Raw genomic sequence first — 16200 nt, forward strand, 5'->3', positions numbered from 1 at the left:
GAATTAGGGTGAAAGAGTTTTATTATAATAAAAATAAAATATATATAAAAACCGGTAGGCTGTTAATGATTAATCGCGGTTTGGAAACAGTTATTTTATAAAAGTGCAAAATAAAAAAATAATTATAGATAGATAGATATAAACATATTATATTACTTAAATATTAAAGGAAATATGTTTTTAATAATTAATTGGCTTTAATAATGAATCGCTTTCGTTCCGCTGTGCCTGTGTTTATATGAATGCGCGTTCACGATGAGGAGAATGACCGCAGATGCGCGCGCGTGTGCATGAGGATGCTTCTATGGGCTCGATGGGCTGCGGGGGAAGCAGATCCGCCACGATCGAACCCCGTTATTACGAGAGCAGAGACACCGAGTCGACGTGGCTGACGAGCACGGACACGGACACGCAGCGGGCCGCCGGTACCGGAACCGGAGAGAGCGCGAGCGACGATGACAAGACCGCAGCGGGAGCCGCATCAGGTGAGAGTCACACACGATCATCTTTTTAACACACCGACACACACGCACACGCTCTTTAACGATGTCACGGTGTTTATACTTGGGCCTAATGGAATGCATCTTCGCAGTGTATTGTTTATGATTATGAATATGCAATTGTCATCTGAAACACTCTCCGAGGCCCATAACGCAGAACTCACAGATGCAAATAGCAATATATAATATTTCTAACCAAAATTTACCATGGTAACCATAGAGCCGACATCCCATAGTTACACTGCGGCATTAGTCATCAAACTCAGGTCAACACTGAACCAGGGGCCGGGGCCCATTACAGGACACTTTCAAAATGAAATAAAACAACTACAAATCAAGAGGTTTCTGATTTACCGCTCAACAGCTTCTTGGTTACTTTTGAAAATCAGGATTACAGTATGAGGTTTATATTTGAGAAATTCATTGAAATTAATAACATTTTTATAGATTTAGAACCATGCTCTAAACATTTTTATAGTGTAGAAATTCTGAGTGAACAATATTTTTATTTATTTATTAGTATTTACCTTTTTTTCAAATAAAAACAAACATCAGATAGAACATTAAAACACACAAACACACAAAGTGAGTAAACAATTTATTTGTTTGTTTGTTAATTACTATTTAGCTTTTTTCAAATATAACAGTATAAACAAACATCATCAGACGGAACAAAATAAAACACAAACACACACACACACACACACACACAGTGAGTAAACAAATAATTAATTAATTAATTTGTTTATTTGTTTGTTTGTTTGCTTATTTATTACTATTTAGCTTTTTTCAGATATAACAGTAAAAACAAACATCAGATAGAACATAAAATAAAACACACACACACACAAAGTGAGTGAACAATTTATTTATTTATTTGTTTATTTGTTTGTTTATTACTATTTAGCTTTTTCAAATATAACAGTAAAAACAAACATAATCAGAACATAAAATAAAACACGCACAAAAAAAGATTAAACAATATTAATTGTTATCCTTTATTAATATCAATTTATTAATACTAATCTTTTATCCTTGTCTAGTAAATCATGAATAACTGTAAATTTGTTGATTAGTAAAAAGCTTCTAAAACGTATAAATGTAATTTTATTTACATTATAATATTTACATTTTTATTTATATTATTTTAGATTTAAATTTTGACTTGAACTCGTTTTATTTTATTTCATTTAATTTTTTTAACAGAAACTAGAGTCGATTAAAATAAGTTAAAAAGCAAAACAACACTAGAGAGAGATCCGCTGGTGTTCGTGCATATGAAGCTCTTGTGTGTTGTTGTTGATGTAAAGATCAAAAGGAAGAGAAGCCTGTGACCAGAAGCTCTTCTGCCAAAGAGAAGAAGCTGGTGAACGCTGGCACCCAGTGTGGAAGAAACCCCGGCGGCACCCCAAGGAGACCAGCGCACAGAGACCAGGTCTGACGGGTGGAGATATGGAGAAATGTAGCATTGCATCACTTGCTCTGCAGTGAATGGGTGCCGTCATGATAAGAACTGATTAAAACATCACATGATCCACAGCACTCCAGTCCATCAGTCAACATCTGGAGAAGACAAAAGCTGAAACACATCTTTAAGACGCTATAATCCTCCAGTGAAAAAGTGCATCTCCTGTTGTCTCTCACATCAGAATCCGTTTAAACGCTGCTTGATCTGTGCAGATTTCTCTCCTGATTCAGATTGCAACATTTTTTGCATTCGTTTCTCACAAACACACAACGTTTGTCTACTCCAGATATTAACTGACGGACTGGAGCGCATGTTTTTATCAGCTGTTTGGAGTCTCTTTCTGACGGCACCCATTCACTGCAGAGCATCCATTTGTGAGCAAGTGATTTGAGTGACCCCAAATCTATTTATCTTCATCTGTTATGATATATAATGTCTTCTCATCATATAGTGTATCTTTATAGGCTGATTAATAAATATATATAAATATTTTTTTTTTGCAGGATAAGAGTAAATCAAAGACAACCCCTCAGAAAGACGTGGTTAAAAGTGTCCGATCCGACTGTAAACACAGAGGTGATGCCTTGACATGAGTTTGATGCTGTCAAACACGTCTAATTAGATGCATATGTTAAATCGTCTGTGTGTCTGCATGCAAACGCTGAGCGCTGGAGCGGATGCTGACCCTGACCCTGACATGCTGCAACGCCTCATTTGCATCTCTGAAGTGTTATTTATTTCCCTCCAGTATTATGTATTTTCATCAGTATTGTGATATTCTAGTGCCTAATGAGTCTGTGTGATAATGCAGATGTCTCAGGTTGTGATGGGATGAAATGAAGACGCAATCAAACACAACATTGTCTTGTTTCTCTGCAGACTGATTTAGTTATGATTCAGTGGAGTAGTATTTATTTTTTTTTTTTTGTTTGTTCATGATATCATTGTTTACAGGGACTCAAAACAGCACAAGAATATTTTGAATTGATATTTTACTATAACTGATAAAAAAAAAACAATAAAAAATCTGAAATGGAAATATTTTCTTGCTTACATCTTTTAAATTGCACCAATGTGTTTGTGACATACTGTGCTGATATGATAGAAAACATTGTAAAATGTGATGATTTATCAACTTTTGAGTCATGTTTGGATCAGATTTAATTTTAAAAGCAACAGAAATAACAAAAAATCATATTACATAAATGTATTTTAATATGGTAAAATTACTGTTTGTATTTCTAAAGAGTTGGAAAAAATACATATAAATATATTTATTTTTTGTGTGTTTAATATTACAAAGAATCTTCACTCTTTATATGAATAAGTAAAATCCACAGCCCAATGATTATTATTGTATTTTATTATTCTATAGATCATCACTCACCGAACTGTTTTAAAATAAAAGTTACTGGTCTGTTTTACATGCATGCACATTTTTACACATTTATTTACATGTTCTTAGCTTCCGTGATCTCAAGTGATGCTCCAAACATGTCAAGAGATTAAAAATCTACAGCATTTGTGCAGATGTTAAAAATGCATGTGCAGTTATACTGTAAACAGACTATACATTAACTCGACTCGATGGATATTGCAGTGCTTAAGAAGGCAGTTTTTCTAAGGCAAATTAATAATGGGTTAAAAGGAATCGAGAGACACTTCAGAGCTAATGAATAAAACATTTTCCCTCTCAGCTGATGAATCAAACTAACAACATCCTCACAACGAGCCCTGGCTCTCATGCTCACTTCATATCAGATTATTAAAGGAAAAAGGCAATGATTTAACAGGTACAAATTCAAGTTTTCTGTATAATTAAACACTGATTGTTACATTATAGGATGAAAGACAGAAACAATTAACAAAATACTGAACACACAACAGGAAGAAGTTGCATTGAAAACTTCACTTGAATAAATATAATAAAACAACTCTTTGTGTTCTTAAAATAAAGAAATAAAGCATATAAAAAATGAAATGCAGTATATCAGCTGTTCGGATAATAAAAACAGAAATACAATCCCCTGATAAAAAAAAAAAAGTTTAAAAATAACTCTTAAAAAAAGCCCTTAAAAAAGCCCTGTGTGATTAACAGATTAGATTTAAATGTGGAATCAAGATCACAATGACCTTTGACCCCAGATCATATGAAACGATACAATACTCCATTGTCCAAACGCTTGAAAACTTTCATCATCATCATCATCATCCCCAAAAACATGTCATGATTAAACGCTGTACATCCCAGGATATTACTTAACATATCACGCATAAATTATTAATCATTTACTAAAAATAAATGCAACTCTTAATGTTTATAAACTGGGCCTGACATACGACTTGCATTACTCAATCAACATACGCATAATTTACAGTCAAATCTCACCTAGATATGAGAAGCATGAGCTGTACAAATATATCCACACCCCTCCAGCATCACAATATTAAAGTCATGAATAAAATAAACGATGTGCTTTGAACCATCAGCTCTGTGTCGAGTGATGTATTTGTGCTTATTGTTTTAATACGACTGTATGTCAATTAACGAGACACGGTTTTATTGTGAATATACGTTTTCCAGCACCATTGGTTCACCCAGCTACACAAACGTGAAACAAATCCAGCTTCAGCATCAGAGGAAACAGTCCTGCGTTCATCCAATCAGCAACGACGACACCGCAAATATGCAAATCAGATTTAGGAACGTCCGTGTTAAACGTGGAAGAAGAAGATAACCCAGGATTGACTCAGACTTAATTATTTCAAGTGTGAAAAGCCCTAGTAAGATATGTTTATGAGTTAATGAAGCAGTAAGCCCCAAGAACCCGTGGTTTACAGTGAATTTATAACAGCTAAGGGGCGTTTACACACCGAGCACCAAACTGTAAATAAACTGTAATTCATCGACTGGCCACTGGAGGCTGGCTGCAAAAGGAGTCAATCCCATGTTAAAATGCCCGACTTTATAGAAGAAGAAAAAATTATTTTGGTCTATATATATTCTTTTCCCCTTTGTGAGAACTGTTAGGTGGGGTGAATTTATATTAAATTATATTAAGCCTTAAAAATTCTGCATAATTAAGTGCATGGCCACTTGAGTGACAGTTGGATTGCCGCAGCCATCAAGCTAGGTGGGCGTGGCTTCAGCAACCAGCTCCCGCCTTTTTGCCCATTTTAGATGATCCAGGAGAGACGCCTGGCTCCGCCCACTTTGAGCTTCAAAAACGCTCTTCAGAAAACTACGGGTGACATCACGGATAAACTACGTCCATGTTTTTATGCAGTCTATGGTTTACACACAGACGTAAGGTACGCAAAGCAATGTTTGTAGAGTAATTTCCAACAGCTTCGAACGTGGGCCAACCAATCAGAATCAAGGACCCGAACTATCTATTTTCTAAGGAACAGTCATGTTTACGAATGTTCTCAGCGCAATTTTGCATTAAAATCCTCATTTCAATAGGAATCCATGCAATCAGGAGTTTCACATGAAGGTGATTTCGCTCATGTGTACGAAGACTCAAGAAAAACATATTCGTTTCTCATTACTTATTCATTTAATATCAAAAATTCGCTACCTCGTTTTAAGTAAATAGTCGCCACGTTGTATTAATTTGATCCTAAAACGAGGGAACAAATGAATACGTCATGAGAACTGATCATTTTGTTCTTATTTAACTAAAACGAGGGAACGAATACATTATTGCGTAATACGCTGCTGTCACGAATTGGACCAAGACAAAAAGCTGCTTGGTTTGAAAGTCTCAATAGACAATTTAATTTCTCTAACGTAACCACGTTTTACAGGACAGAAGTGTGTTTCTGTGTGTGGAAGAACTGCTACACATCTATAAGAGTTTATCGGCCCTGTGTATCACAGTCCTCAGATCTAGACCTCATTGATAGTTCTCTCCGAAGGCCGGTATTCTGCGCTCTTCTCTGACGTCGTATCGATGAAGGACTGAGTCTTGCGTTTCAAGCGCGCTCTCTTGTTGGCCAGAGACAGGCTGTGCTTGCTCGAGGCGATGATGTCGGAGATGAACTTCTTGCAGTCGACGCAGACCTCCATGGTGCTCCAGTCTTCCATCAGCTCTTTCGGGAGCCCCATTTCCTCCAGAGACGAGGACGACTGACGCCTGTGCTTGGATAATCTTAGAGAGACACGATAGAGACGCTAAAAATAAAGAGCAGAGCGGCAGAGATGTGCTGTATTCTGGGTTATTATTGTACCTTGTACCTGGACACTGTGCGCTGGAGGCTGGGCTTCTCTGGCTTTCGGCCGGCGGCGTCCCGTTTCAGAGTCGAAGTGGACGGACCCAGAGAGTAAATTGGGAGACTGCCATAAGGCTTCGATGGGAGGCGCATCTAGAGCAATAGAAAAGGAGTGTTATGCAAGCTTGCCACGAAAAACATAAAAGATTTAGTAAAGTCAGGGGCGCATAAACGGGGTGTAACAGATCGTACTTTTTTACAGCATTGTGAGCACACCGGCCTGCAAAAGTGGAGAAAAAAATAATGCAGCCTCACTACTTTTGTCTAAAAAATACAAGTAAGCAAACAAAACTCTGGATATTTCTTACCTTTTACAGAACTGACAGGTGTAGGACCAGGTAAAGAAGGAAAACCGTTTCGTTCGGCAGCAGAAGCACAGCTGGGTGATAAGAGAAATATCAGTTCATTAACACGGTCATACTCAATGTGTTTGCAATAACTTCGCTTGCCGAAATAAAAACAAGCATGTGCAATAAAGCTAAATAAATATACTTGATATTTGTCGATTAGAGTTGTTTTAATAGTTTGAGTTAATTTTGATCAAGCTATTAATTTTGAAATGTGGCATTTAGCATGTCTTTTTGGTAAGATTTATGCAATATACACACAATTTTTTAAGAAGTCTTTTCTGCTCACCGAGGCAACATTTATTTGATTAAAAATACAGTAAAAATTGTAAAAATTGGAAATATTATTACAATTCAAAATAACTGTTTGCTGTGTAAGTATGTAGTAAACTGTAATTTATTTCTGTGATGCTCCGCTGTATTTTCAGCATCATTCCTCCAGTCTTCAGTGTCACGTGATCTTCAGAAATCATGAAAATATGATGATTTACTGCTCAAGAAACATTTCTGATTATTATCAATATTGGAAACACTTCTTTTAGGAACACAAAGTTTAAAAGAACAGAAATCGAAATCTTTTGCAACATTATAAATGTCTTTATTCTCACAATTCAATGCATCCTTTCTAAATAAAATAATTTTACTGTAGTTTATTGAATGCATTAAACTTTTTAAATGCAGCTTCCTCTGAAAGGTTGCTCTAAATAATAAAAGCAGTTCCCACCTTCCCCTTCTTCATGGCGTTGTAGATGTCTTTGAACTGCTGAAACTTCTCCAGTTCGGCTTTGACCAAAACCTGCCGAATGTGCATCACTTCCTCCACGGTCAGAGACAGACACTCCACCGGGAAACAAAACTCCTCCTGTCCAAACACATCGGCCAGACGTCAGCAGAAAGACAGAGGATCAAGTTTGTGGACGTTACCCATCACTTTGTAACTCACTAGGGATCTAGAGCTGTGTCTGGAGGGCGGCAGGAAGTGACGCACACTGGTGGGCGTTTCCTTCTCGATGGAGTGACGGCGCTGAGCGTGATGTCGTCTCTCCGGCTGCGGCGTGGACGAGATCGGGAGGAACATGGGCGGAGCTGAGAGACAGAGGACGATAGAGACTCTTTAATTATCAATATTATTAGCAGGCAATGCAGTATGAAACCAGTCAGAAACTGGACTTAAATGACCTCTGGTTTCACTAGATGTCAGAGAGAATAACGGTTTTAAATCAACACTTGCTTTACTTCAGAAGCCAATCTGAAAAGGCAATAAAAATTATATATAAATGCTTCAAATCAATTTGTGAAATTATAATCTGGATTTATTTTTACAGCTACTCAGCAACTAAAAATAAAAAGTAGAATAAATACATATTAAATATAGATTATTTATTAATTTTAAATTAAATTTAAAATAGAAGAGAGGATTTAGTAACATGATGCTTTTATTTTTATAGAGCAGTGTTATTTTAGTTTTAATTATTAATATTTTGAATGAGCTTTTTTTAATATATTCTAAATATATCTATTTTGATTTAATGTATTTTTATTTTGGTTTTACTAATTATGTACTTCAACTTCAAACAAGTTTCTATAAGCGTTTACATTTTCATTTTTAATTTAATTAAAAAATGTAGTAAGTTGGTCAAGTGCTTTTGTATTTTTTTTTTTTATATTTCTATTTAACTTAAATTTATTTTGGTTTTAGTCATTGTTATATTTCGACGTCAGCTTATGTTATTTCAGTCAGTTGTTTTACCGTAAGTTTAACTTTTTCATCTATTTATTTTTTATTTTATTTCAGCTTCTTTTCAATTACCAAGAAAACATTTCATTTAAATTAAAAACATTTAAGAAATCTATAAAAAAAAGTAAAAAGAAATAAGAAAAAGAAAATCATAAAATTATTAAAGTAAAAACATCTATAAATTGTTTTTATTGTATTTGCTTATATATATATATATATATATATATATATATATATATATATGTGTGTGTGTGTGTGTGTGTGTGTGTGTGTGTGTGTGTGTGTGTGTTTCTCTAAACAATAATAACAGAATATTGGACATTAAACTCTGAGTTGAATTAAAAATAATGCAACAAACAGTTTCATAAACATATAAATATAAATAAGTGTGCATCAGGAAGGACTCACTTTTCTTGCTCAGGACGGATTCTTGCGACGTGTCGTCCATCACGGATGTAGAGATGCTGGAGCAGCTGGCTGACCTTTGACCTAAGGACTCGTCCTGAACGAGAGAACACATCACTGAAGATAACTGAAGAGTATACGGCCAAAAACGATGTGTAAAACAGTCCTCACGTCTGAATCAGAGCTGTCCAGTTCAGTCAGAGTCGGTGCTTGAAGTCTTTTCCTCTGAAAGCCTCCGGAGCCGTTCTGCTGAAGAGACACGCTATTGGCCAACGGCAGCGTGCTGGAGACCTTCCTCGCATCATCCGAGGAGGAGACGTCTGGAGAAAACAGCACAGAACAGCACGTGAAGAGCAACAAGAGATGCAAGGAAAATGAAGGATGCATTTTAGTTTTTTAAAAAGACGTGTTGTGTTCTCATGATCTCTGTCTTCATCCTGTCTTCATTAATTCTCAGCATGTATGACATTATTTAATGCCTAATCTTGATTTTAAGGTTTGAGTTATGGTCAGTGACACTGAAAATGCAAACATGAGCCAGAAGTTTCCTGCTAATTCCAAACAGCCGCAGAAAATAAATGTTTTTATACTTACATTTGACATTAAACACACTATTTGAACAAATTGACCACATATTTTAAGTTAAATGATACGTTTAAAACGTATTTTCATCTATAAAAAATGTTTGACTTTTTTTTCTTTTTTTATATGTATAATAAGAGCATTAAAACAGATGCATATTTAGAATAAAAAATAAATAAATGCACAAGTTTTTCTCAGAACATACTGTGCTTTTCTAAACGTGTGCTATTCTTTCCTTAAAATGCATAACAGCTGCTTTGACACTTTGTTATTAATAAGAACACAGCACATAACATTTCACAAGACACTTATTTTAGTGATAAGAAATATGAAATAGTGTCAGAATATGAAAAGTGAACATATGAATGTCAGCTCTTTACTAATGCCATACAGAAATGTAATATATGACATATATTGCTTTATATCAAGAGTGATATTGCCATATATGTTACCTATACATTCTCTGGATAGATGAAGATATAAGTTTATAACAAATATAAAATCCCCTGTTTATGTACATATCTATATAATCATTATATGTAACAACCATATAATCAACAATGCACAGTATATTTTATTTATATATGCAACATTATAACTAATTCATAATTGATCTACTTTCCCTTGTGCATGTTTCTATGATCATCAGTATAATAATAATAATAATAACAATCAGTGTTAGCAAGATGACTTCAAAATGGGTTTTTAAAAAAAATGGACACTTTTCGGTTGAGGGTCTATACAAATGCAGCACTAGATGTGTGTGTGTGTGTGTGTGTGTGTCTCACCAAATCGACTCCTGCGGATCATATCGGGCGACACGGGCCTCAGCTTCCTCTCAGATTTGATCTCCTTCAGAATACGCTCATGTAGACACGGAGGACGTTCGGCCTGCGGTTTGAGTTTACGCTCCGCCACCTGTCAATCACACACACACACACACACACACACACACACACACCATGGAGTATCTGAGAAAGAGTTGCATGAGTAAGAATCAGCGTGGGTGTCTGAAGTGAATGAGCAGCTCTCACGGGGTTCAGCGGGGGTCTGGATCTGATGAACTCCAGTATGACTTCATGAGCGCTCTTCTTTAACCTCGGAGGAATATCTCCATTCACCTGAGACCGATAGAGAACACATGCACACACACTGATCTAAACCAGAGAGACTGTCAAAATGCTACTTCAACAGCAACAAAACTGAGTGTATATTTTCTAAAATGAGATTTATGCATCAGCTGAAAGCTGAATAAACAATCTTTTTTCATTGATGCATGGTTTGTTAGGATCAGACAATATTTGGTCGAGATGCAACTGTTTGAAAATTTGGAATATGAGGGTGCAAAAAAAATAAAATAAATCAAAATATTGAGAAAATCATCTTTAAAGTTGTTCAGATGAAGTTCTTAGCAATGCATATTACTAATCAAAAATTACGTTTTGAAACATTTACGGTTAGAAATCTACAAAATATGTTCAAGGAACACGATCTTTACTTAATATCCTAATGATTTTTGGCATAAAAGAGAAATAGATCATTTTGACCCAAACAATGTATTTTTGGTCATCAATGTATTATACAGGCACAAAATAATAAATAATGAAATATATAGTTGTTGTTGTTTTCTACCGCAAATTTAATTCAATCCCAAAATGCTGCAGCCATATTTAACCTCAGATTTCACCGTTTTTTGTTTGTCTTTTTAAACAGTTTAGCAGACACTGTTCGCATTTTTGGTGCAAACGTCATTAAACCTCTTATAATTGTGGCCACTGTCTATTAATATAGTCAAGAATAGGCAATAGCTATTTGTTTTGAATGCAACTTCTGAAAATGTTAATTGGATCTTTGATAATTAAGTCAATGTGTGGTTTACATGCCTCATTCTATTTTGATGCCACAAACCCATTCTTGTGCAACATTTCAGAAAGTAGAACAAGGAAGGGAATGCATGAACTTAATTAAATGATGCAATGCAAGTCACAAAAATGCATAAAAGCAAATGCAATGTAAATGAAATATGTTCTTATAAATTAACTGGTTGAGATTGATATAAGCTCTTCTTCTGAATAGATGCATAAGCGTCAGGGCGGCTCACCATGACCTTGCGTAGCTTGTAGCGTTTGGAGCGGATGTCGTCCATGAGCATCTCGTACGGCGTGAGCTGGAACTCGATGGGAAGCAGATTATATTCCCGCTCCTGCACCTTCTTCAGCTTCACGCCGTTCCTCAGATCTCGCATCAGCTGCACCCAGAGCCACGCCTGACCCAAACACACACCCCAGGGCTTTTTCAACACAATATCCATCATAATCTATCATTCTCGTTTGTGTTTCTAACTCACAAAAATGTGCTCTTCTGGAAACATTTTTAAAGTTCAGAACATCTGGTATTTTAAGGGGTTTAAACCCTTCGTTACCCGAACATTCCATTTTTTCAAAACATTACAAGAACGTTACTTTTAAATATTCCCCGAACATTCTGAAAGAACTAGAAACATTTAAAAAAATGTTACACTTGCATTCAACTGAAACATTTCAGAAAACAAATTCTGTTTTTCAGCCAGAACATTATTAACGACCAAATAACTTTGAACGAATGCTTGTTTATAACTTTGAGAGAACCTTGCTCGAACGTTAGCCAAAGTTTCTCTCATCTGAAGGGTCTTAACTGTCTTTTAAACTCAACTGGATGAGGAGCAAACAGAGCCAATCAAATGTCTCCATTCTTTGAATGGCAGGTCTCTTACCCAATCAGCATTCTGCAGCTCGTTTAGCTCCCTGCCAGGTTCGTCAACAGCATCCCCCTGCATCTTACACAGGTTCTGTCCAATCAGAGCGAGACACAACATTTCAGAGTCGAGCAGAATCCTCTAGAATCTATAGACACGACAGGAAGTCTATTAATACATCTGACAATTAGATGAATCTCACCAAAGCTGTCAAGAACACATGCAAAATAAAGTTATATTTTACATAAGGAAAAGGAAACCTGTTTTGAGATTTGTTTGCAATGTGACATTATTTTCCTGACAATTAATGCCTTTTGCACATGCACTTTTATTTTCTGTTTATGAATTTACAGAGTAATGAATTTACAGGTGAGATAAATAAAGGCAAAAAAAGATTTTCCACTTTTTTACTGTTTTAGAACAACACTTAACTTATATTCATTATATATTCACTTGCCAAAATGTTTATATCACCTATACATTTATATCTCTGTAAATTCAAACACATTTGATATAGAATATTAAAAACTAAAATTAATAACTGGAAATAAATGTTAAAAACTGAAACTGAAAAATAAATAAATCCTAAATAGTGAAAAAAAACGTATAAAATGATAAAACACATGACAATAATACTAAATAATAATAAAAAACTTATATAACTAAAAAACATAATAAAATAAAAACATAAAAATTTAAGTAAAATAATAGGTAATTACATTTTGCATAAGAAAAATAACACCAGTTTTAATGTTTTGTCATTTTAAGTAATTTCCCAGAAAATATGAAAATATAAATAAAATACATATAATTCAAAATATTAACCAAAACTACAATAGCATATCAACTATGCTTAAATAACAAATTTTATATATAATATAAAAATAAAAATTACTAATTGGAAATAAGAAATGAAATGAAAACATCAAAATCAAAAGAAAGTAATAGGAAATTACATTTTGCATAAAGCCTGTTTTTTTTTTTTTTTTTTTTGCATTGTGACATTATTTTCCTGACAATTAAAGCTTTCTGCACATGCACTTTTTTTTAGGAATTTACGTGTGAGATAAATAAAGGAAAAACTATATATATTTGCTATAATAAATTGTTCACTGATTTACTTTTAAAACACAAAGAACAGCACAACAGACCCTCCTCATATTCACTTGTCACGCATGTTTAGTTTTCTGGTTTTATTTCAAGTCATTACTCCCTGCAGCTGAGCCCAAACGGTGGCGTCATTACATCGTTTTGGGAATAAAAGGCTTTACGGTCGGTAACAGTAAACCCTCATGAGAAGGAGACACTTTGTAAAGGCTCATCTTACACACAGAAGCCCATAAAGATGAGCTGCAGAGCCACAGCAGACAGTAGAGAATGTTTCTGTGTGAAAGTACGAGACATTTCAACGTGGAGATGCTCTAAACGCATTTGTGATCACTGTATGCCAACACAGAGCTGACACTGTCAGCACAAAGCATATAAACGATGCCAACGCCATTAGGACTCGGAGGTAAATAGTCCACCTGTAATGTGTTAGTTAAGGTTTCTTACACCAAGAACAGCTTTAAATTAGATTTTCATGATGCTGTGCCTTTAAGACTTCTGTGTAAACACCCTCTGAGCAAAAATGTCAAACCACAGAACAGGGTTATAATCAACAACTAAAACGTGAAAATACAATTAAATAATAATTTTAGCAAACTAGAATAAAGCTGATAAAATAATAAAAATTAAATATTATTTGTAACTAAAGCTAATACCCTAAAAAAAACATTTTCTTAATAAAATGTCAAAAAATGTAACATTTTATTCCAGCTAGTTGCCAATGCAACACTTTTTTTTTTGTTTTAGTTTAAACTGAAGTACTAATATAACTAATAAAAAGAAATAAACTTAAAACAAAAACACTAATAATAATAACAAATAATAAACATATAAAAAATAATAAAAATTTATAAAACTTTAATTAAAATAAAAAAAGAACATTAGATGAAAAACTAACATTACTTACTGGAAATGAAAACTTAAACCGAAGTAAATATAAATTAAACCTATATATATATATATATATATATAATAGATTCTAAAACCTCATCTACTATAAAAATATAATAGAATATCAATTATACTAAAATAGCATAAATATTAGATGTAAAACTCTAATTACTAACTGAAAATAAATACAAACTAATACCTAACTAAGGCTAATACTGAAAAAACTATATAGTAATATAAAAAAAATAAAAAAAATACAATTACTAAAATAAATTAAACAGAAAATATAAAAATAAAACCTAATTCAAAGTATTAACACAAACTATAATAGTACACAAATAACACTGTCTCAGATATGAATGTGAATCTAGCTACATGAGGAACATTAAATGATGAATGTAGCTTGATTTGCTGGAGTCTCACGTCTTTGGCGTTCTGGATCTTCTCCAGGAAGCTGCGCAGCTCTTTGGTCTCGGCGTACAGAGCTCGACACACGGCCTGGTAATGATCGGCCGCGTCTGCCGGCGTGGACAGGTGAAGAGCACACAGCTACACACACACAACACACATTCATTCACTATAATTAACCTCATGTTACATATGCATCACATAGATGTCCGTGTCGGGAATACACAACGATTGTGTCATAAATTAGATAAATGGACAGAAGGTGTTGTGAGTCACTGTTGGCTTCAGCGTCTGTCTGCAGCCCATTAGAGCAACAAAAACATCAACACATACTGGAAGTATTCTGAACATCTCATACGGATGTACGAACACAGAAGATCTGTGCACAGTACGCATACTATATAATGCAGGAATGGCGGAAAGATTTAGATCATGTGTGCAGCTGGAACAACAAACAGTTTAAAGCAGCTCAAAGTAGAGAAAACATACTTAATACACACATACATATATATATATATATATATATATATATAGAGAGAGAGAGAGAGAGAGAGAGAGAGAGAGAGAGAGAGAGAGAGAGAGAGAGAGAGAGAGAGAGAGTTTAAAAAATGTTTATATATTTTGCTCAATGCATGCATTTTTTTTTTTTTTGCATAAAAGCTAACGATTAAGAGTTGAATTAAACAGCTGTGACACAAAACACCAATCGAATGAAGTGTAACGTGAAAGGAAGTGCAATTATTTGCATCAAACAATATTTCTTGTCAACAATCATTTTTATGTTTTAAATTAACAAACTGCCACTTTTTTATATCTTTTATGAAACTTGTTTATTTAAAAAGTCCTGTTTTGTACATAATTTTGGGTCGTATAATTAAGATTATTTTTTTTTTATTTATTTTTTTTCTTACACCAAGGCGGAATTTATCTGATAAAAAATACAGTAAAAACAGTGAAATATTTTTACTATTTAAAAAACTGTTTTCCATGTGAATATCTGTTGAAATATAATTTATTTCTGTGACGTTCAGCTGTATTTCCAGCATCACTGTCACATGATCTTCAGAAATCATTCTAATTATTAAATGAAAACTATTTCAGATTGCGTGATCGTCGACGCAGATGTTAGTCATGTGACATCACTGCTGCATAAAGTCAAAGTCACTACAAATAACCGTAGCCTGTGAAACCTTGATGATGTCGCGGTAGCCTCGTATCCGGCAGGGCTCATCCTCGTCTTCCTCAGTGGCGTCGTAGCCTTCATCAGCGCAGGAGTTGCTCTCAGCCTCAGACACGTTCGTCATCAGGTCGATGAGCTTCTCCAGCGGAGGACTCAGCTCTCGCTCCTCGTTCTCCTTCAGCCCGAAATCCAGAGCCTTATAGATCATGACGCCCAGAGACTCGATCGCCTGCGACAAAACAACATCAACCGCAATAAATGTAACCTGAACGAGTTTCTTCCTTCTGTTTAACACACAAGAAGATATTTTAATGAGCGAAGAGTAGTATTTGCATCCATTCTATTGAAGTCAATGGCTACCGTCAACTCCTTGGTTCCTCAGAATATTGTTCAAGGTTTGAGGATGAGTTCACAGTACATTACAGTAACAACTGGAGCCAGAATTGTGTCATGTTTGACTGGAAACATGACCTTTGACACCATCAAGAAGACTTTTTCTTCTCGCTTGTACAAGCGTATAATCAGAACAGTCATGTGACCCATTTTTCACGGTTGTGATGAACCA

General features: G+C 34.7%; 2 protein-coding genes across 2 annotated transcripts; one reads left to right on the forward strand and one right to left on the reverse strand.

The window, feature by feature from the left end:
• Positions 1–270: 270 nt before the first annotated feature.
• On the forward strand, positions 271–2809 carry LOC113059375 (brain and acute leukemia cytoplasmic protein-like). Its single transcript, XM_026227840.1, has 3 exons — positions 271–485; positions 1811–1935; positions 2472–2809. Exons 1-3 carry the CDS (start codon positions 275–277, stop codon positions 2559–2561), a joined length of 426 nt encoding a protein of 141 aa, XP_026083625.1. The 5' UTR covers positions 271–274; the 3' UTR covers positions 2562–2809.
• Positions 2810–3261: 452 nt separating this feature from the next.
• On the reverse strand, positions 3262–15951 carry LOC113059378 (protein spire homolog 1-like). The gene is made up of 14 exons (XM_026227845.1): positions 15646–15951; positions 14471–14596; positions 12068–12142; positions 11417–11581; positions 10350–10436; positions 10104–10233; positions 8905–9053; positions 8737–8830; positions 7534–7676; positions 7315–7452; positions 6552–6622; positions 6436–6463; positions 6209–6336; positions 3262–6122 (listed from the first exon to the last, which is right to left on the reverse strand). The coding sequence occupies exons 1-14, from the start codon at positions 15841–15843 to the stop codon at positions 5861–5863; spliced, it is 1794 nt and encodes a 597-aa protein (XP_026083630.1). The 5' UTR covers positions 15844–15951; the 3' UTR covers positions 3262–5860.
• Positions 15952–16200: the final 249 nt, after the last annotated feature.

The sequence above is a fragment of the Carassius auratus genome, chromosome 41 (genome assembly GCF_003368295.1).
Source record: "Carassius auratus strain Wakin chromosome 41, ASM336829v1, whole genome shotgun sequence".
NCBI classification, from domain to species: Eukaryota; Metazoa; Chordata; class Actinopteri; order Cypriniformes; family Cyprinidae; genus Carassius; species Carassius auratus.

Coding starts and splice junctions, on each gene's coding strand:
- LOC113059375 (XM_026227840.1), top strand. CDS start 275: ATGCGCGCGCGTGTGCATGAGGATGCTTCTATGGGCTCGATGGGCTGC. Junction 486..1,810: donor CGCAGCGGGAGCCGCATCAG/GTGAGAGTCACA, acceptor GTTGATGTAAAG/ATCAAAAGGAAGAGAAGCCT. Junction 1,936..2,471: donor GACCAGCGCACAGAGACCAG/GTCTGACGGGTG, acceptor TTTTTTTTGCAG/GATAAGAGTAAATCAAAGAC.
- LOC113059378 (XM_026227845.1), bottom strand. CDS start 15,843: ATGATCTATAAGGCTCTGGATTTCGGGCTGAAGGAGAACGAGGAGCGA. Junction 10,437..11,416: donor ACAAGCTACGCAAGGTCATG/GTGAGCCGCCCT, acceptor TATCGGTCTCAG/GTGAATGGAGATATTCCTCC. Junction 10,234..10,349: donor CCAGACCCCCGCTGAACCCC/GTGAGAGCTGCT, acceptor TGTGATTGACAG/GTGGCGGAGCGTAAACTCAA.